At 46.8% G+C, this 19671-nt stretch overlaps 7 protein-coding genes across 7 annotated transcripts; 5 read left to right on the top strand and 2 right to left on the bottom strand.

The window, feature by feature from the left end:
* Positions 1-38: 38 nt before the first annotated feature.
* Positions 39-822, bottom strand: F4813DRAFT_384894 (uncharacterized protein; the record flags this gene model as incomplete). Its single annotated transcript, XM_049246172.1, has 4 exons — positions 39-172; positions 315-371; positions 467-592; positions 810-822. 4 exons carry the CDS (start codon positions 820-822, stop codon positions 39-41), a joined length of 330 nt encoding a protein of 109 aa, XP_049104147.1.
* Positions 823-2476: 1654 nt separating this feature from the next.
* On the top strand, positions 2477-3698 carry F4813DRAFT_343758 (phosphoglycerate mutase-like protein). The gene is made up of 2 exons (XM_049241572.1): positions 2477-3196; positions 3252-3698. Exons 1-2 carry the CDS (start codon positions 2650-2652, stop codon positions 3488-3490), a joined length of 786 nt encoding a protein of 261 aa, XP_049104146.1. The 5' UTR covers positions 2477-2649; the 3' UTR covers positions 3491-3698.
* A 1149-nt stretch (positions 3699-4847) lies between these two features.
* F4813DRAFT_396885 (uncharacterized protein) lies at positions 4848-6680 on the top strand. Its single transcript, XM_049247871.1, has 2 exons — positions 4848-5498; positions 5550-6680. The coding sequence occupies exons 1-2, from the start codon at positions 5009-5011 to the stop codon at positions 6419-6421; spliced, it is 1362 nt and encodes a 453-aa protein (XP_049104145.1). The 5' UTR covers positions 4848-5008; the 3' UTR covers positions 6422-6680.
* A 103-nt stretch (positions 6681-6783) lies between these two features.
* F4813DRAFT_396881 (uncharacterized protein) lies at positions 6784-9602 on the top strand. Its single transcript, XM_049247870.1, has 2 exons — positions 6784-8475; positions 8546-9602. The coding sequence occupies exons 1-2, from the start codon at positions 6962-6964 to the stop codon at positions 9096-9098; spliced, it is 2067 nt and encodes a 688-aa protein (XP_049104144.1). The 5' UTR covers positions 6784-6961; the 3' UTR covers positions 9099-9602.
* On the bottom strand, positions 9588-10470 carry F4813DRAFT_396869 (uncharacterized protein; the record flags this gene model as incomplete). The annotated part of the gene is made up of 1 exon (XM_049247869.1): positions 9588-10470. Exon 1 carries the CDS (start codon positions 10125-10127, stop codon positions 9588-9590), a length of 540 nt encoding a protein of 179 aa, XP_049104143.1. The 5' UTR covers positions 10128-10470.
* A 588-nt stretch (positions 10471-11058) lies between these two features.
* F4813DRAFT_384889 (uncharacterized protein) lies at positions 11059-12575 on the top strand (the record flags this gene model as incomplete). The annotated part of the gene is made up of 2 exons (XM_049246171.1): positions 11059-11806; positions 11878-12575. 2 exons carry the CDS (start codon positions 11059-11061, stop codon positions 12573-12575), a joined length of 1446 nt encoding a protein of 481 aa, XP_049104142.1.
* A 178-nt stretch (positions 12576-12753) lies between these two features.
* F4813DRAFT_396863 (cytochrome P450) lies at positions 12754-14864 on the top strand (the record flags this gene model as incomplete). The annotated part of the gene is made up of 5 exons (XM_049247868.1): positions 12754-13096; positions 13149-13299; positions 13359-13421; positions 13475-14086; positions 14164-14864. The coding sequence occupies exons 1-5, from the start codon at positions 13034-13036 to the stop codon at positions 14862-14864; spliced, it is 1590 nt and encodes a 529-aa protein (XP_049104141.1). The 5' UTR covers positions 12754-13033.
* Positions 14865-19671: the final 4807 nt, after the last annotated feature.

Here is a 19671-nt window from a genome sequence, read left to right as displayed (position 1 = left end):
AATTGATTCGATCGGAGACCATTGTAGACGACGCCCGTTTAGGCAGCGGGGGCAGGCTTGGCTTCCTCCTTGGTCTCAGCGGGGGCTTCGGCTGCAGGAGCAGCGGGCGCAGCCGGGGCAGCGGCCTCGGCGGGAGCTTCTACCTTCGGGGCCTCAGTAGTAGCAGCAGTCTCTGTTCCGAGAAGATTGTTAGCTAGTGTCACGCGCAATTCCGATTCCAGTACGATGCATGTAACACTAGGGAACCCCCCGCGGGGGAGACCCATCGGTGCGCATCCAACATGAAACAAAGGAGGGGTACGGGTTGGACTTACGTGCAGGAGCAGCAGGTGCCTCGGCGGGCTGGTCGGCCTTGGGAGCTTCGGCGGCGGCTGCAGTTATGACGAGTTAGTAACAATTCAGTAAGGAAATCCGTTGTCATGTGTAGGGTAGCTAAATAATGCTAGAGGAATCAGATAGAGCTTACCAGCAGGAGCCGCAGCGTCGGTCTTCGAAGCGTCAGCCTCGGCAGGCTTCTTCTCAGCCTTGGGCTTCTTGCTCTTGCTGAAGATCTTCTTGAGCTTGGCCTTCAAGTTGTCAAGAGCATCCTTAGCTATGATGGGTATGGCATGTTAGTATTATAATCTTTCATGAATTGACTTGGGGGTATTTAGATGGTAAGATAGGTCGATCATATCGGATTGGGGAAGTGGAAGGACAGAGTCTTTGCAACTGTTCATGATCGGGGGAATGATTCATATCCATCATATCCAGAACAGACATAGGCCCTCCAGGAGTGCATAGCGAGAGGAGGAATGGGGATGACTTACGAACACCAGGCATGATTGCGGTATTGAAAGTGACAGAGTTGGATGAGAAATTGAAGCGTGGTGGTGCAAATGAACGGCGCGTCTCGAAGACAAAGACTTGAGGGAGGAAGTGTCGATGTTGATGCTTGACGTGCGCACAAATAAATGTTGTCGTAAAGAAGAAGGAAAGGTAAGAAGTGGCTTTTGGGGGAAGTTGTCGAGATTAAAACTGGGGAATCGATAAGTGGTAAATTGGTAAATTGGTAAATTGAAGAAGCAACCCTTTTACTGCACCCTTGACAACTATTGACAACCGCCCATGCAGCCCATGCAGCCCACGCAGCCCACGCAGCCCATGCACGCACGTTGGATATTTCTATCATTTTAGCGCCGGGCCGCCAATAAGGTGCACTGGCCTTAACCAACAGACAATACCAGCCAAGGAGCTTCCAGACAATTACAGACAATTACACCACAGTTCAGGGGTTGCTCATGTATTGGTCATTACCAGTACCTACATAGGTATCTACATATCTACATGTATATAGCAAATAGATATGCATCTTTTATACTGACTACATGTATGTATGGTACTGCATTGTACCAGGTACTCAAGGTAGCAGCTGAGCTACGCCAACTTCAGATTTGCATCATGTTTAATTTAGAAATGGTCACATCGCCTGTTCCTTTGCTATGTATTTGTACACTATTTGCATGCACATACCTGGGTTAAGTAAGTAGCTAGAAAGCTAGAGGGATAGAGAGATAGAGGGGTTATTCAGGGTTCTACCAACTATGACGGGTAATTCGACATCGTTGTTAGTGCATAGCTACACGTTATATTTCCGCGTCTCACACATGTGTTGGGCACGTCCCAAGTGTTCCTATGTGCGGCAGTCTCAGACATTCTAGTCTGGGGTAGTTAAGACGACAGGTATATGATGGCTTGCATATCTCGTACATATTAAATTTAGTTACATATTAAATTTTATTATTATCTCGAGGGATCTTACCCGTCCGTAAACTCAGCGGCAATCAGCGGCAAGCCAGCTTATTGGAGAGTTATTCTAAATCCGACAATAGCGCCGATCTAGCGAGATAAGTCGTTACACAAGATCCCGGAAGCCTTCATCTGTACATAGTACCTCGTAATTGTTTCCAAAATAGTTACAGACTAACCAGATCGCAAAATTGTTAATTATATCTTTCGTACAGGTGATTACTGGGTAGTATCCCACATGACCTACCTGCCTACATACACGAACACACCTCAATATCTAAAATCCTCAACGTTTCGAAATGTTGCAATGCAGAACCAGGTTATTGGGTTGCAGATCCTCGGATAGCTGCAGCATTTGAAAGCTCCTGACCGATTAGACTAAACGTTCCCCTTTTTAAAGGTACGTCATGGCTTAAGCTGGGCGAATTCGCAATATGAGTAGTTCAAATTACGAGTTCAAAATGAGTCAATCAAATAAATGTTTTGGGAGGTCCACTGCGAAGAACGGTACTGCATTATCCAAAAGCCACATAAAGACTAACATATGTACCTAGGTTAGGTAACTACCAATTATTCAAACCAATCAGAGTTTGCACAATGACTAGGCTGGGTTAGTGGGTTTAGCATCAGCGCAATCGGGTCTCGAATAGTCATCAGCGGTCCAAATAAGGTCCGAGACAAACGACAAACGACAACCGACAACCGACAAGCCACATCTGTCAAAGAAACTACCCTAGACTCCGATGAGTACCTAAAGAATAGTTAGAAAGAATAGAACATATCTTGTCTCAACTCTCTGCTCTTCATCAGAAGCCAAGTTTCTTAAAGTCCCTAAAATATATTATTAGAGCTACTGTAGTAATGGCTCATATTATTCATCTCGTCCGCCATGCTCAAGGTTATCACAACTTAAACGAAGCAAATCAGCAAATAAGCGACCCAGACTTGACACCTCTAGGCGAGTCCCAGTGCGATGAGCTCTGCAAGAGATTCGATGCTCACGATAAAATTACACATCTCGTCGCTTCCCCTATACGACGGACGATATTTACTTGTCTGCGCTCTTTTGCGCCAGCGGTTAAAGCCGGGAAGAAAGTAATCGCTCTCCCGGATGCTCAAGAGATCTCCACGTTGCCTTGCGATATTGGCTCAGACCCCAGCAAGTTAAAAGAAGAATTTGGCGAACTTGTGGATTTCCATCTGCTTCATGAGGGGTGGAACGATAAGTCCAGCGAAAGCAAATATCATCCCACCCCTGCCAAGCTTGAGGCGAGGTCGCGGGCCGCTAGGGTATGGCTTAGGGACTTGGTGAACAAAGCCGGAGATGACGCGCAGGTTATCCTTGTCACCCATGGTGGCATTCTCCACTTCCTTACCGAGGACTTTGATGGGGTGAAGATAGAGAGAGGTATGCAAACTATACACTCCTTCGGATAGAGCAGATGACCACTAACGGCCAATAGGTACTGGTTGGGACAACACCGAGATACGTTCATACGAATTCAAGGATCCAACCGGCCAAGATCCCGACGCAACACTGAAGGAGACCCAGCCAAGCTGGCGTCGTCGGCGTGGCAGCGCAATTCCTCTCACTGAGACTGAGCAGATGCAGATACGCCAAGCTTTCCAGACTGCTCTCAAGGAAGAGACTAAGAAGCAAGAGAGTCGTTCGGCTCGGGCATCTGAGGCCGTTGTCGATTAAGAGGTAGTCGACACGGAGGGCTAATGAGGTCTAAGGCCTTGCTTAATAGAAATCGACCAATACAGTAAAGCACCTCGATAAACAGAGAATACAAGACTATATACCTCTTTTTTTTTTTTTTTTTGCTAGTTACCTAGAAACACTGATATATCGATGGATAAAAGTATATGTGACAGATACTAAAAGAAGCCATACTGATAGGTGAAGCTTGTAGGCAACCCATAGCAGCCCTTGCAGCTCATATTTAGTTTCATTCTTCGTTCCTCTTCGTCCTTTGTGCTAGATACGCTATCAGGATGCCCTCATATCCTGGCATTGTTTAAATGTATTTCTACAATTACACAGACGCGTTATACCTGAACCACAAGATACGTTCGCCCCGGGACATCTTAGGCTATAAGCTCGACTTTTTTCCCAATTAGCAATATGATCTAGTTTTGATATTTCTTAAACTTCCAATAACGACAGCAACTTCATCTGTAGGGTTGGATAGTAGTAGTAAACCTATGGGTGTGGAAGGGTTTATTTGGTGTCCTCTTACATACATGTTACTCTTTGCTAGAATTGACTTCTTCATATGCGTCTAATGATAAACATCACTGGTAAAGAGCTACATTCATCATACACAACTACCTGATATTACATAGATAGATACCTTGGCTAAGGTTATGTACTTACCCAATTAGAGGTTTTATATTGTTTGGGGAGGGGGGATGTCGACCTAAGACGCGCTGTGATGTCCTTTCAGTCGAAGACTCGAATAAGTTGAATGTCTTAATCTTGTGGTCATCAATGAAATACCCAACATTGGAAGAATTTATCTCAGTTCCTCAGACCGTAAGCGGGCGCCACCTCCACGAACTCTGGTCTAAAACGCTAAGATAATCACTGAGATAATTCTTGAGGTTATGTCCGCCTCCCACTTTAATGTGTTGATGGCTAATGTGTAACATATATGTATTTTGTAACTAGGTACATAATCTACCTGATATAAACCTTATCAGGTATGCAGTTGCTCAGCTACGAAATATTCGGTTGTACATGGGCAGTCACCTTCGCTGCGAGACTTCTTGAGATTCGGAGTGGTAGTTGCCAAATATAGACCTTAGGAGACAGCAATACTCTGAACAAGAAACTCCAGACGTGTAACTGCCTTACCTGCGTAGGTTCTATAACCAAAAGGGTTATATAACTTCGGTGGCTTGGAACAACTTGCTCATAGTCTGTTTCAGCGCCGTATAGAAACTTGCTCAGGCAAGAACGTCCGAGGATCACTCTTGCAGGTAACCACCAACGCTCAACACATATTCCAACCGCAAACAACAAAATATCATCCGCACCATTCACAACATAAACCATTCGCTGTTCTTGTTCCCCAGGCCTAGGATAGTTAACTTGAATTTCTCGTCTCTCTATCCAAGTCTAGCCTCTCGTCACTTTTCATACTTGACTCTAAGCCTATCACTATTCGTTTCCCATCACGTTCTTTCACAATCTTGATAAACCACCACCGCAATCATGCGATTCACATCCTACTTGACATGCTTTGCCTTCTTGGCTGTCACTGCTATTGGCGCGTGGAACGACTTCACCGACCTGCACCCGGTTTTGGCCCCTCGCTATGATGTGAACAAGTACGCCAATATGGTGCCGCTTAAGAACGTTAGTCTCTACTATACTTTCGGCAATTCCATGGATCCCCTCAATAGCGTCAACATTGATCTACTAACCAAGCAACCTGTGATGCTACTCGAGTCCATCGGATCGGTACACGCGGTTACTTGCACGTCTAACACGGTGACTGTTACTTTCAATTCTACAACTGCGTTCGAGCGCGCCCTTGGAATATGGCCAATCTATGACATCTTCTACCTAGTCACGAACAGCGCAGAGGGTTGTGACGCTAAAGGTGAAAGAGGAATCTACGAAGTCGAGAGTCTCATCTGGCAGGACGACATCGCCACAGTGACGGCGCGGACTATCAAGAAGAATCTTGTTGCTGTAACTGGTAAGTTAGAAGCAATATTAAGCAGTTGAACTGACTAACATTGGTTCAAAGATTCCATGCATGTTACCTTTTCCCATGTCCGAGGCTCAATACAGAACAGTAGCGGAAACATCACGTTCGATGAGCCTGGCATCAATGTCGCCTCCAATTTCTCACTTCCTCCGGACATGGAAATCTTCGAGGCACCACAATTTACGACTATAGCCAAGGATGGATACCTCACCGATGCTGCTATAATCCGCGGCTATTTTAGCTACGATGTTCCAAGCGCGCGCCTCCAGAGTCTCTGGTTCGACATAGACGCGGCCTTCATCGGTGACTTATCCGTCACTTTCAACCTCACCGCACCTCTTGACAACAACAACTTTTTATTCTCCCCTGGCCAATTCTTTCCCAGTGCTATTAGTGTGCCTAATGCCTTCAGTCTCAAACCAGCACTTCGTTGGGCCGTAGGTGCTGATGTTGGCGCTGTGGGAGCTATATACCATAATAGCAATATCACGACTGAAATCAATGATGGTCACGCACATATTGACTTCATGGATGCTAATAAATCATACGCTGTTGGATGGTCACCACGCCTCGCTTCTGCTGTCGAAACTGCGGAAGCAGCTACAGGACATGCATCGCCTTTCATTGATTTCACAATTGAATTGGCCCTTGATGTCATGGATGGCCTTTACAATACCACAGGCGGAATCACGGCACGGCCTCAGTTTGTGAACGAGTTGAACGTGGCACAGAGCCAAACGCGTGTCAGAAAGGCTAGCCGAATGATCTGGCCCAGGAACGTTACCTGCACCAACGGCTTCGAGCTACGCTCAGCTTTCAATTTCTCCGTGAATGCGTATGTCGAGGGCTCATGGGAGAAGACGCTGTATAACACCACGGTCCCCATTGCAGATGAGTGTTACCGTTTTTAGGGTTTCATTCACCAGTCCATTAATAGTGCAACAATGGATGGCAATTTCTGTGGTGTATGGTCCCTAACGCCACATTGCAAACATTCAACCTTGCCAGACGATATTCATTTGAGCTAATACGGGGAAGTATGGTAACTAGGAGAGATGCAGGTTTGAGTGATTACAAAAAAAAGGAGAGAAAATTGGAATCTCATTCAGTTATGTCAGGAAGAATGCGGTCATGTAATTATCAGTCCTGGAGGCAGATGCTAAGAGCGGGGCTGATGATAAGGTGGCAACGGGACTATGCAGTTATGGAAGGTCTTCGGATTTCGTACTTGGTCCTGTTGTGAGGTATCATTCTGAATCATTTTAAGCCAACAATTTTGGGTCGAGTCATCATCGCCCCAAGTAGATAAAAACCACAAATACATCGATGTCTCACATATCTCTTCTAAGTTCTCGAGCGTAAGGATAATTTTCTTTTCCACATTTGGCGGAAAACCTCTTAGTGATTTGAAGTGTCCTTTTCGGTGAAGCCCGACCTTTTTTCTTAACATCATGATTTCAACTACAACTTCCCATGGTGGCGCCCTTGGCGGCCACGAAGCCGTGGATAGAGCCCCTACTAATCACGTCGTGCCGAAACCGATCCCCGACTCACAGACTCGGGATCCTCGGAGGTACCAGCTGAATCAGATAAAAAGGCGCTTCTCTCCTATAGAAAATACGTTGCAAGACGGAACAACAAATCTACTGTTCCAGCTCAAACCATCCGATCCAGACTTTCCTTTTGAGCTAGATTATCTAAAATGCGAGCTTCGGGTACCTGCCTTATATCCGGAGAGGCCCCCTGTTCTTCGGGTCAAGAACAAGGACATCCCTCGTGGATTTGCCGTCAATATAGAAAGAGGATGGGTCAGGCTTGTCCATGAAAATCAAGACTCAACTCTATTGGCTCTTATCAATGCTTTGGACAAAAACCTTGAAGCATTTCTTTCGGAGCAAAAGACCGAGACTGTGACGCTGTTATCCTTTAAGGATATAAGACACCTGGATAGCTCAGCCGCTGTGTCGGGCGAGGCTTCATCTCCGACGGTTGATATACAACCAAAACCCACTCCGGTGCCTCGAAGACAATATGTCCCAGAGGAATCTTTCACGGAAGAGCAAATCGCCACTGCGAGAGCAAGACGAGCGCAAGAGATCAGACAGCTCGAATCTCGTATGTCTCGGATGCCTCATTACCAAAAATCCGCGGATGGAATTGTTTATACTTTACCCTTAGAGCCAAGGCGACGGAATGAATTGCCGATGGGGTTACAGCAAATTAAATCAGTTCAGTTGATCATCCCCTTGCTTTACCCCCTACAGCCCTTGAGAGCTCTGCTTAATAACGTCGAGTCACAAGATGCTGAGGCCCTAGAAGAAATATTTGCACAAAGGGCTGCCCAACAGAAGCAGATGAACTTGACGAGTCATCTAAATTATCTCTCTCAGAATATTCACACAATGGCTAAACAGGCCCACGCAGCAAAAATGCCATCTGAGGTGGCTTCAAAGGGTGATAGCGAGGTAGCTGATACCATATCTCAACAGACGGTAGCCCCCAAAAATGCCAGTGACGACGGAAGAAGTCACATTCAAGTCATTCCTCGCCCCCCAGAGTGGAGCTTCGGTAATGAATCCGGAGAGTCAGACAATTCTGACGATGATTTCTGGGACTCGGAAGACGAATCTGACGACGGGGGTGCGGCGATCGGCATACGGAACGAAGGCGTCTCAGTTGCTACACAGCAGGCCGAAAAGGGCACGGCGATGTCATTCCCATCAATCGAACTGCATGGTATCGAGCTACTCCAAGTATCAATATTGAACCTTAGCGTTAAGTGCGAGCGCTGTAAAACATTAAACGAGGTAACGGGGTTAAAGCCAGAGGTAGAAAAGACAGGCAGCTGTAAGAAGTGCGCCACAGCATTTACGGTTAAGTTCCGTCAGGAGATGGTGCATCAGAGCTCGACCAGGGCCGGATTCATCGACGTTGCCTGCTGCACCGTCGCCGACATGCTTCCTAGGTATGTTACTTTACTCACACTCTCATCGTTTCTCACTCCGCAGTATTTCGCGCACTGACATTTCCCGCAGCACATTCGTGCCCACATGCTCTAGATGTTCGACGCCGAGTCAGGGGCTAGTAACCGTTCGAGGAGACGCCATCACCAACGTCTGCCGAGAGTGCCACGCCAAGTTCACCTTCAAGATCCCCGAGGTCAAATTCCTCGCCATCAGCCACGGGTCTCTGCCGCCGCCCGCGGCCGGGCCGCGGAAGCGCGTAGAGAAACTGGGCCTGCATGCAGGCGACCCGCTGCCCGAGAAGGGCACGTGTCGGCACTACCGGCGGTCGTACCGGTGGTTCCGCTTCTCGTGCTGCGCCAAGGTATACCCGTGCGACAAGTGCCACGACGCGTCCGAGGACCACGCGCAGGAGTGGGCGAACCGGATGGTGTGCGGGTGGTGCAGCCGGGAGCAGAACTACGCGGTGGAGGCGTGTCTGTTCTGCGGCCGCAGCGTGATCGGGAAGAAGGGGAGGGGGTTCTGGGAGGGGGGTAAGGGGACTAGGGATAGGAACAGGATGAGCAGGAAGGATAAGAGGAAGTTTCGCCGCGTGGGAGGGAGTGAGGGGAGGAAGAAGGATTAGGGGGGCTGTGAAGTTGGGGATACGGCGGCTTTGGCTGTTCACGTTGACCAGATGTTGTAAATATTGAAATGGTATGGGTGAAGGTTTTTGTGGGATAAAATCTGGTGATCTGCAAGTCCGGAATTTATGCCTTCAATCTAATGCCTCTTGTTCAGAGGTAAGTAGACGCATATATATGGGCAAGTTATGGATTGTAGGGGGATGGGACTTCATATAAACAAATACTGACCTCGAGTAGGGAAAGCTACGATCACTCTACACACTTGAAAGAGACGAAAATAACTAATAATCTTAATGCTAAAATCAGAAATGGTTGGGCGTGAGGGATATTAATGGAGATAGGAGTAAATCAAGTCCCCTTTACCTTGGCTTGCCTTCTTATAGATACCTACCTATATTTTGGGTCCGACAAGGCAAATGGCCATGTCCTTTGTTCTAGATGTCTCATCTAGAATCCGGACACAACCTTCAGCTCAATGCCTAGTAGCTCTACCAACCTTGTCCATATTCACTCTTGTCCTCGAATTCGTCTGCTGTGTCATTGACTCGTTCGATTCTCTTCGCATGCCCTTTTGTTCCGGTGTAGGTATCGTAGCCGGGCCAGTTAGTTCTCATATCTTGACGGTCGTTTGCCTCTTGTCTGTATGCTTGGGCAACATCATTAGCTAACTGCACTTTATCTGGACCAGGAGCCTGACGCCTCCTCCATTCTTCCAAGGCCTTTGAAGCCGCCTTGCTACTTTTATGGTATTCGTTGCTCTGTTGAGCGAAGGGACTCTCAGGGGGGGCTATGTCTAGGCCTTTGGCTTTTCGGTCAGCAATAGCCTGGCGGAAAGCATCTTTCTCCTCCGAGCCACCAGCAATATCGCTTGCAAAGCTGTCCTGTCGTTTTCCCATACCAAATCGTTGCTCAGGGACTCGGTAAATACCAGAATTGTCCTTGTTGTCGGTGGCATTGTTTTTGACGGTGGCCTTGCTTTCTTCTGGTTGCGGGGGACAGGACGGTGGTCGACGCGGCTGATCCATCATGTTAATAACGCTACAGGGACGTTTGATAGATAGGAGTGAATGCTTCTTATATGAAGATATAGGAGTGTTGCCGCACGAGTGTTGCTAAGTTATCATAACCGTTTGTCTTCTTCAAGGTGGGCAAGAAGGATAGGGGAGGGGAGGTTTAAATACATAGCGTACGTTTAAGATGAGTGTAAGGGTGTGTCGCTATAATTGTTAGTTTTGGTCTCATCGACACCTTTTTTGTCGTTATCATATTGACGAGGTATCTTAGTGTTGGAGAAGGTGAAGATTCACATTCGCAGGTTGGATGAGATATATCGAATTCCATGATCACCTTAGGCACCTACATTATGTTATGAGTCTAAAATATCTTCAGTCTTCAATAAATCCCATGACCAGGTTGTGAGATCTATTGGGGTGTGTGTTGTACAAGTGACGACGATGTGAGTGACAAGACTTACCACGTTAGGTACTCTAGCAAACAACAATCCGGCGTGACGAAAACGAACACAAGTTGATGGTTTGAGTTGTAATAGAATAGATTCACATGTCTAGAGCTTAGGTGTACGATGGCGTATAAATCCGTATAAGTGTTACAGTTGAACCTTTGGTTGTTTGTCCTGTCCTCCCAGTTGCTACACTGTGTGCTGTGTGTCCCACTTTTCGCGGATACTTAAAGCAGGAAGGCAGAACCGCAAGGCAAGTTCTATTCGAGGCAAGTTCTATTCGAGGCAAGTTCTATTCGAGGCAAGTTCTATTCGAGGCAAGTTCCATTTGAGGCAGGTTCTATTCGAGGAAAGTTCTATTACGTCAAGCTCGAACGGCTTATCTTTAACTTATAACCGCCATCTTTTTCGCCTCGCTTTACACTTTCATCACCTTCACCATTACTACCTAAGTGCCTACTCCTTACTTGATTGAAGTGAACACAGCAAGCGACAAAAAGATGTCCGAACCCGATAGTAATCGGCCGGAGAAGCCTGCGATAAATGAGAAAGCAACATCAGGAGTCCAGAATCCTTTAAATCCCCTTGAATGCTTGCCCTCCGAGCTACGACACTGCATTCTCGCGTCCTTGTCAGATGTCACATCCCTCATCTCCGCCGCTTCGAGTTGCCGTATTCTCTACGCGACTTTCAAGGAAAGCGAGAGCATCATTATATGGAACGTCCTTATCAACTCCCTCGGATCTAGTGTTCTACCCATAGCCACCATCACCTACCGATGCTCTCCGCCATTCTGCAGCGAAAGCCCCGAATGCCAGATAGGATCTCTGAGGGATGAGATGGTGAAATCTTTAAAGACCTACGCGTCCGAGTTTATGGGAAATTTGGAGCCATCGACGCCCTCCCCTACCGAATTTTCTATGCGTGATGCCATAGCGCTCGATGCTTATCATCACCAGGTAGTCTTGAAACTAACACAAAACCTCATCCAAGCATACAGTAGAACTTCGTCATCCTACTTGGACATTGGGCATAGTCTACAGGCGCTTTCACCTTCAAGCTCTGAGAAAGAGCGGATTGCTCGGTCGCTCTATCAATTCGAAATATTCCGTAGACTTTTTGGCTGTCTACGTCGTTGGGCACACAGAGCACAAGATTTGAACATGGTGTTTTTTTCCAAATTCGCTCCTTGGGAGAATGCGCAGTTAGCTTGCATTCATGATTTCTTAGCTCGACAGCTGATACCAGGTGCGTACTGACTACCTATATTCTGAGTATAGTTCTCACAATAACATCATCACTAATTTATCATAACATAGTATTTAATGAAATTGCACGGCACGATGTCGTATGGGGGGGAGAATATTTAGTCAATTTCGACGCGAACATTGATGATAATACGATTCAGCACCTTTTAACATTGGGTCTGGAAAGAATTATCCTAATTACCTCTGCCGAATCATACAGAGACCGGGAGGCGCTACTTAAAATCGAAGAGATGCCACCTGAGGAAAATAGCGCCTTTCTATCGTATTGTTTCGACGAAATCAACAAATTAAATCCACACGAAGGTTATGGCGCAGCCATATTGAAGGCGCCAGCATTCTTTCTAGATGAGGATTCTGGTGCTGAGCAGATATGGAAGACTTCTTTAGAATGCGACATAAGTCGACATTTCGCCATCTACGATGAGCTGGACTGGCCATACCGCGAGTGCGGCTACGTGTTCTGGGACCAAGGGAGACTCCGGGCCCTTGGAGCTCTAAAGTCTGCTTGGAAACCTGCGGAGCGCTCGGCCTATAATTCTGTGGTCGATATGAAGGAAATGGAAAGCTCTTGGGAAGAAAGAGCCTCTATTTATAACCGTGGCGGTCGAGGATTTTGGTCAAAGGACGACGACATGCAGGTCGTTTGGCCCGTCCGACAAAAGGAGCAAACGCCGCATGTTGTACTAGAGTCTCTTGCAGAGGCAAAAGACTTTTGGCGGACTACTTTGAGACTAAATAACAAGCAGTGAACGAAAGTTTAACGCACTTTTATCATGCAGGTTCGTACAGTAAGACTTATCCTAGAGTCAGCATTCTCTCCTGTACATGTGTGCCATTGGCTGCTGCGCCGTATCCAGTCGAACTGACTACTAACTCCTAACCTTCTCAATCCTTTGTCTGATGCCCAGCTAAGAAATCATGGCACGACGAAAGCAAGTAATATCGATCCTGTGTTTTTATTTGTGTCTTCGTTCGGCCGAATAGGATTTGAAGCTGTCTTGGGTAGGCTATAACTGCATATGCCTAGGAGGTAATCTCGTAAATACAACCAACAAAAGATATTAACAATTGATCCGCCAACTTGCGATTAAAGTGGCACAGCTTGTCAGCTAGAGCCAACACTGGTGAACTTGAATATTTACCATTATAGGTAGAATTTACTTACCTTCTCTGCTTCACCTACCCTAGACCCTACTAACCTGCTAAAATGGACATCCTCGATCTTATACCATCCGCAGTGAAGTATCCTGCTGTAATATTTATCCCTTATGTGAGTCCCCAATCTACTAGTGTAGCGATGGTTCACTAATATACTGCGAAAGTGCCTCCTCATAATCATTTACCGTATCTTTTTCCATCCCTTAAGAAAGTACCCAGGACCCTTCCTTGCGAAGTTGTCCGGCATTTATACAGGGTTCTACGCACTATTGAGACGCCTTCACTTGACCACTTATTTAGATCAGAAGAAATACGGTAAGCTCAAAAAATCAGGAGAAATGGTTGTTTCCCCTACTAAGTAGGAGGGCATGTAGGAGGACCTGTATTGCGACATGGTCCCAACAAATTGGTCTTCAACTCAGTTGAGGCGTTACAAGGTAAGCGATGTCTGCTAGGACCGTAAACGAGATACATATACTGACTTCAGTAGACATCTATAACAATGAGAGAGTTACAAAGTCTCATGTCTATGAGCTCACCATGAGGTCGGGCAAACCAAGTATTTTCAGTACCATCGATAAGCAACAGCATAGACTTAAGCGCAAGCTCATCGGGCAAGCCGTCAATGATAAAGCGACGCGTGTTTTTGAGCCTACCATGATAGAGCAGGTTGATATCTTTATCGAACAGCTCATGGCTTCGTCTCAAGACTCTAACCCCGTTGATATGACGGAACGCTGTAAATGGCTTGGCATGGACATTGTAGGCCTTCTTGCATTCGGCTTTGCTCTTAACATGCAGACGGACCCGACGTATCGGTTCGTCACCAGCGGGCTTAGCGTAGAAACGTACCAGATGAACAGCATCATGCAATGGCCGCTGCTGAATACCATAGGATTTCACCACTTACTTCTCCTCGTAGGTTATGGCCAGCGAGTGAAGTACCTCCGTGCGCTGCAGACTATGATCAGCACTCGTTTATCTCAGGAGAAGCATGCAAAGAATGACCTCTACTCGTCCGTTGCCGACCATCTTGACAACGCTGCCGACGGAATTACGACCAGCGAGTTATGGTCCGAAGCCTTGTTCTTCTTCCCAGCAGGTGTGTATCTTATCCTATACGCTTCCCTCCCCCTGACCCCTTATTCCAGGCATAGCCGTGCACTAACTCAACTACAGCCGGCGACACAACAACCACAGCCCTAAGCGCACTATTCTTCTACCTCTCGCGCTACCGGGAAGTCTACAAGAAACTCGCCGACGAGATCCGGCGCTCCTTCTCTAGTACTGCTGACATCAAAAGCGGCCCTCAGCTTTCCAGCTGCCGCTACCTGCGCGCCTGCATCGACGAGGCCCTGCGCATGTCACCGCCAATCGCCGGAACCCTCTGGCGGGAGCTGCCGCCCGCGGAACACGCCCGCGAACCGTGGATCGTCGACGGCCACGTCGTTCCGCAGGGCACCCAGGTCGGCGTGTGCATGTACGCGCTGCACCACAACGAGGCGTACTTCGCGGACCCGTTTATCTTCCGGCCCGAGCGGTGGCTCGACGAGAACGGCGATCCCGAGGCGCTTAGCCGCATGCATGCTGCTTTCAGTCCGTTTTCGGTCGGATCTCGGGCTTGCGCGGGGAAGCACATGGCGTATCTGGAGGCGAGCCTCGTCATTGCTAAGACGCTTTTTACGTTTGATTTCTGGACGGCGCAGGGGGAGGCGGGACATGTGGGAGCCGGGGTTCCGGGTAGGACGGATGGGAGGGGTAGGCCGCATGAGTTCCAGTTGTATGATACGTTTGGCTCGCAGCATGTTGGGCCGAATTTGATATTTCGGCGGCGGGGGGAGTTCGGGGAGGATATTGGGAAGGGGGTGCCATGGTCTTGATTTTTGGATTGAGAAAAGGGGGCTTGCTTGATGGTGACTTGCGTTGCATCTGAGGGCTCTGTTTATCTGTGAGTGACTGTATGTGTCGTAAAATGGGTTGTATTAAAAGGGTATACGCTACTACTTTTACGTATGAATAAAATTTCTTCAACAGATTTTTTACTCTGAATATTCCACGGTCATCTTGAACAACCTCCTTTCCCCTTATTATACATACCAATACGTCAAGCTACCTGTTTTATAATATTTATGGCCTATCTCACGGCACTAACATGAAATTCACTACGATATGGGGCTGGAATATTCAATAACATGCTAGTTCGAGAAAACAAATACCCTTTATAGCTGCACCACACAGCTTACCACTCTAGAGATAAGTCAAGACTTCATGACTACCGAGACACGATATCTATGAAATATACTTCTGTTCGGCCACCTAAGCTCGCTTGACAGGCCCAGCCCCTGAAAACAAGACTCCCTAAAGCTTATGGCGGGGTACGCGTTACCATCATTGCTGTCCTAGATCTAGGACACCTTGTCTACACCGATGATTACCTAGTAGATAGCCTTAGTAAATCTGATAAGCTATCACGGTTTACTCTTCATGAGTTTGCTTGCTATCCAACCTTCTCCGCCGATCTCTACCCCCCTGTACATGGTCGACAAGTAAGGGAGGATGTGAACAATAGAGATATGGGTGACTTTTAGTCTACGGAGTTGTAATTAGGCTCAAGGGAGCCAAGCCGTGGATAAGAAACCGAATAATAGATGTATACATATCTGCAGGTAGGTAATATACGAAAAAGGATAGCTATTAAGCACCATGTAATATTTACGTCGTCTGCAACTTTATAACTTATTTCTGAAAGAATACCTCTTATAACTATTATCACACAGAATTGTCGCGAAACCTAGGAACATAGTTAAGTACCTATAACTTGAGTGTCGTATTATAAGACCTTCTTATAGGATTAACCTTAAGAGACTATGCCGAAGCCGTAACACGTAGTCAGATAATATATCACATAGCTACCGGCTTCCACAGCTATAGTATTACCGCCTTGTTCTTAACGAGTCTTTAAAACTGTTATTTGGGCCATCTAGTCGACGTTCAAAAGCTATAGATATCTGGTAAACTCAGAGCAAGGTTAATCTATGATAACTTCCCAGCCGTAGGATTGGACGTGGTTTCAAAAACTCTGTATACACATCTAATTAATCAAATTGTTCATTGTGAAATTATAAAATTAGACACCAAGCTTCTTAAAGCACACTTCATGCTATAGTGTCAAGTAACAACGAACTACACCACTACATGTAGATCTAGAATCTTAGAGTGTCACGGGATACTTTCATTTCCCTAGGTACACTTACAACACGAGCCTCATGGTTACTCGTGCGATAAGCTATTTTACGAGCACTAAACTATAACCCCTTTTCTATCAAACATGAGTTCGATATACACAAACAACATTCATACTAGCTTATACACTATGTATGTGCTGTAAAGGGCTTGAGAGCCTTGCCAGGGCTAAATTGTGAAGATCACAGAAGCTTTACCGCCTTTGCGTCTACGTAAGGGATGCCACTAATATCTATCTACATGTTAAGATAAGTGAGCTTCTATTAAAATTATCTAACCTAGGTAGTTACTAGAATATTCGAGAATATTCATCTGGCCCCGCTTGAACCTTCTAAATGTTTTCATTGACAGTTCGGTTTGCTGCTACCAACGAGTCGGTACAGTTAATATTACCTTGCATCAAATAACCTTATATGTCGCCTATTAAGGAGGTTACCGCGTCGTCGGTAATACACGCGGCAGTCTCGGTTAAGTATTTTCTTTTTCTTTTCCTAGGAATAAAATAATATTTTTAATATTTTTATTTTATCATGTTTTGTTTTATTTTATTTTATTCTCGTTAATCCTTGACTACTTTCATTACCGCTCCGGCCGCACGTACGACGAGAAATCCTGAACGCACCCCAAACTAATCTGCTGCTATCCCTGAAGCGACGACATGTCACATTTTCGCTTCTCTACATACATAGTATGCGAACTGTTTTCCGAAACCATAGCCCTGGGACGAACTTCCTCATGCCTTAGGCGTTCAATAGTACGTACATAGAGAATAGATATATTAAATTCTACCCAAGCGGGTCGTCCCCCCTGGCTCCAAGGCTCCCCGGGATGCACCGGCCTCCCTTCCGCCTGGAACTCAAGGTAACATTGCTGCGGAGCCGCAAATCGCTCCCAGCGCTCCCCTGGGTTTTCTATCCCATGTCTATAGCGCGATATCAATTGAGTACATAACATGGTCTATTCGGAATTTATCACACGCCAATACCGTCTTGAGTAAAAAGTTTGCCGAGCGCTCTTCCGTTTTGGAACACCCCCAGCCAGTAAACCCAGATGGCTCCGACAAGGGCTCTTCTGTACCCGACCCCCTACCACTGCGCTGCTCCTATTCGGGGTAAGGGAGATTAATTCTAGCTTCTTACCTTACCGGTATGTACAGAGAGTGACAGGACCCGCCCTCGCCGCTGCAAGTATGTACACAACATGTCGAGCCCGGCAGCATGGCGCTGGCGCGATCCTCCATCAAAACTGTATCGGTCTATCTACGGTGTAATCGAACCCGTCGTCATGGATTTGGTAGCTTGGGAGGTGAGATAACTCCACTACTCTACATAATGTCGCGTGCGTGTGATAATACATACTTAACCGTCCCATGAATATCACGATTGTTTGGAAATTAAGAAGGGTTCTCATCACGGCCCATGGTCTTGGATCAGATTTGATTGATGTTGGGTCTTTCGACGCGTTGGGCATCATGCTATGTATGAACCCAGTGTAGAGAATACATACAGATGGACAGACACACACACACACACACACACACACAGCGACATGGTTCGGGCGGGTGATGACCGGTCAAAAATCTACGTGCGACGCCGACAGGGTTGACGACACCGACACGAGGCGGTAAGTTGAACTGAAGGCCAAAGCAGCTCGTCCATCCATCCAATCCAGCCTCGCACCAACAAAAGTATACACACACTTCGTATACGTGTCGCGGCAGAGCATGCAGGGCTACGGACAAGGCGACCCAACTATTCGAGCCGCGTTTCGCAAAAGCCGCAGTTAATAAGCGTCCCGCGCTGGCGGCTCACTGTACATACATACCTACCTACCTATGTACATGAGAATACATACCGGTGTAGATCCGGGGCAGTACAGTTTTGACAGGTCTAATCGTCGCGGCGGAAACCAATCAGCGCGCGCCAGAATCAGCTCGGCTGCAGATTGGGGCTTGCGGTGTAGCAATGGTGAATGTGAATGGTTCCCTAGTCCCTGTTATGAAAAGCATGCGCCGCACGCGCCGGCCGCCACCAGCTACGGCAGTTGTTCGTGGTAGGTAGTTGGTTGATGATTGACGGGATGCTACATAGGCATGCTGAACTGAACTGCAGTTGTGGGATGAGCTACATACTCCTTTCGTATTTGTATTTTACTTAACGCAGGATATATATATGTATGGATGCATGCATGTATGAATGTAGGGACCAACACGGCCAAACCATGCCATTACATAGTATATATAATAACTATGTCAATTACGAGACTAAGATATCGAATCCTACGCGGGATGTTAGAAACGGTTTCCCGTCCGCCCATCCCGCCAGGCCGCGACGGAAAGGTGAGGTGCTTTCATTGGCGTGCTCGTGTTTAAACTTCTGACGGGAGCTTCTCCATTTCCAGAAGACTTACATACATACCTAGGTAGCTGCACGAAGTAGGTGGCTTTCTACATCGTGTAAGGGCTGGAAGGGGTTGTTTGGGGGTCACCCACTTACTTACTGACCTTCCCCTTTCGGCAATAAGTCGTAGGTTTGAGCCACTCACGCCGCTCACCGAGAGACATCTGGCTATTAAGTGTTAGGCCAGGGGTAAATGTCAGTATGGTCTGGTGGTCATCGGATATTATTATGTAAGTTCGAGCAATAGCAAACTCACGATATGGCACAATGCCACATGGGTTGGTGCCATCGGAGTTATCCTATCTCGAGGTCCCTGCATGAGCCATTCGCATACGATTGTAATAGGTGCGTTTCATTCCTTTGCGGCGGAAGGATTCATTACTAACAGAATCCCATTCGACTGCGGTCAAGCACCTTGATGTCTCTGATATGGCTCCCCACACGTAGGCACATGCACGTTTTCAAACCACTGACCGGCTATTATTAGTCGTATATTTAGGTATAGGTAGACTATTGTTTTACCGAACAACTATTAAGGCATAGTTTACTTATAACTTAGCTTGTTATAACTAATGGGTACAGTTTAGGCTTGGGCACATCCTTATGCAAGTTCCTATTTATGGTGTTTCTGCTAAGAGGGTGGTGACCTTACAGAAGGAGGAGAAGCAGGGCCTGTGTATGTATAACGCTTACCTTTAACGTGCGGGAGGGATCAACCGCATTGCGGCAGTAAGCACTCCTCAATTAAATATTATCCCATCATTTTATTTATTTATTTGAATTTATCTCAAGATGGAAATATAGTTCCTCAGTGTTCAAGTATCTGGTTGAAGGAATAGAGCCTCGCATTTCGCCAATGTACCTCAGTGGGGGGGGGGGGGAACTTCATGTCCACGTGGAAACAAGCTCCCTTATCTCATCCCATTAGCAAAGGCTATTAGCTATCATCCTTCTCTATATGTAGTACTTGTGGGTGAATAGTTACCACGAGATCGAAACAATCAATCCACAAACTGACCCGATCACTCGGAGTCGTGGTTCAAAG

The sequence above is a fragment of the Daldinia decipiens genome, assembly GCF_022478715.1.
Source record: "Daldinia decipiens strain CBS 113046 unplaced genomic scaffold F4813scaffold_2, whole genome shotgun sequence".
Lineage (NCBI taxonomy): Eukaryota > Fungi > Ascomycota > Sordariomycetes > Xylariales > Hypoxylaceae > Daldinia > Daldinia decipiens.
Note: the sequence above shows the minus strand (reverse complement) of the source record. Positions and strands in the feature narration are given on the sequence as shown.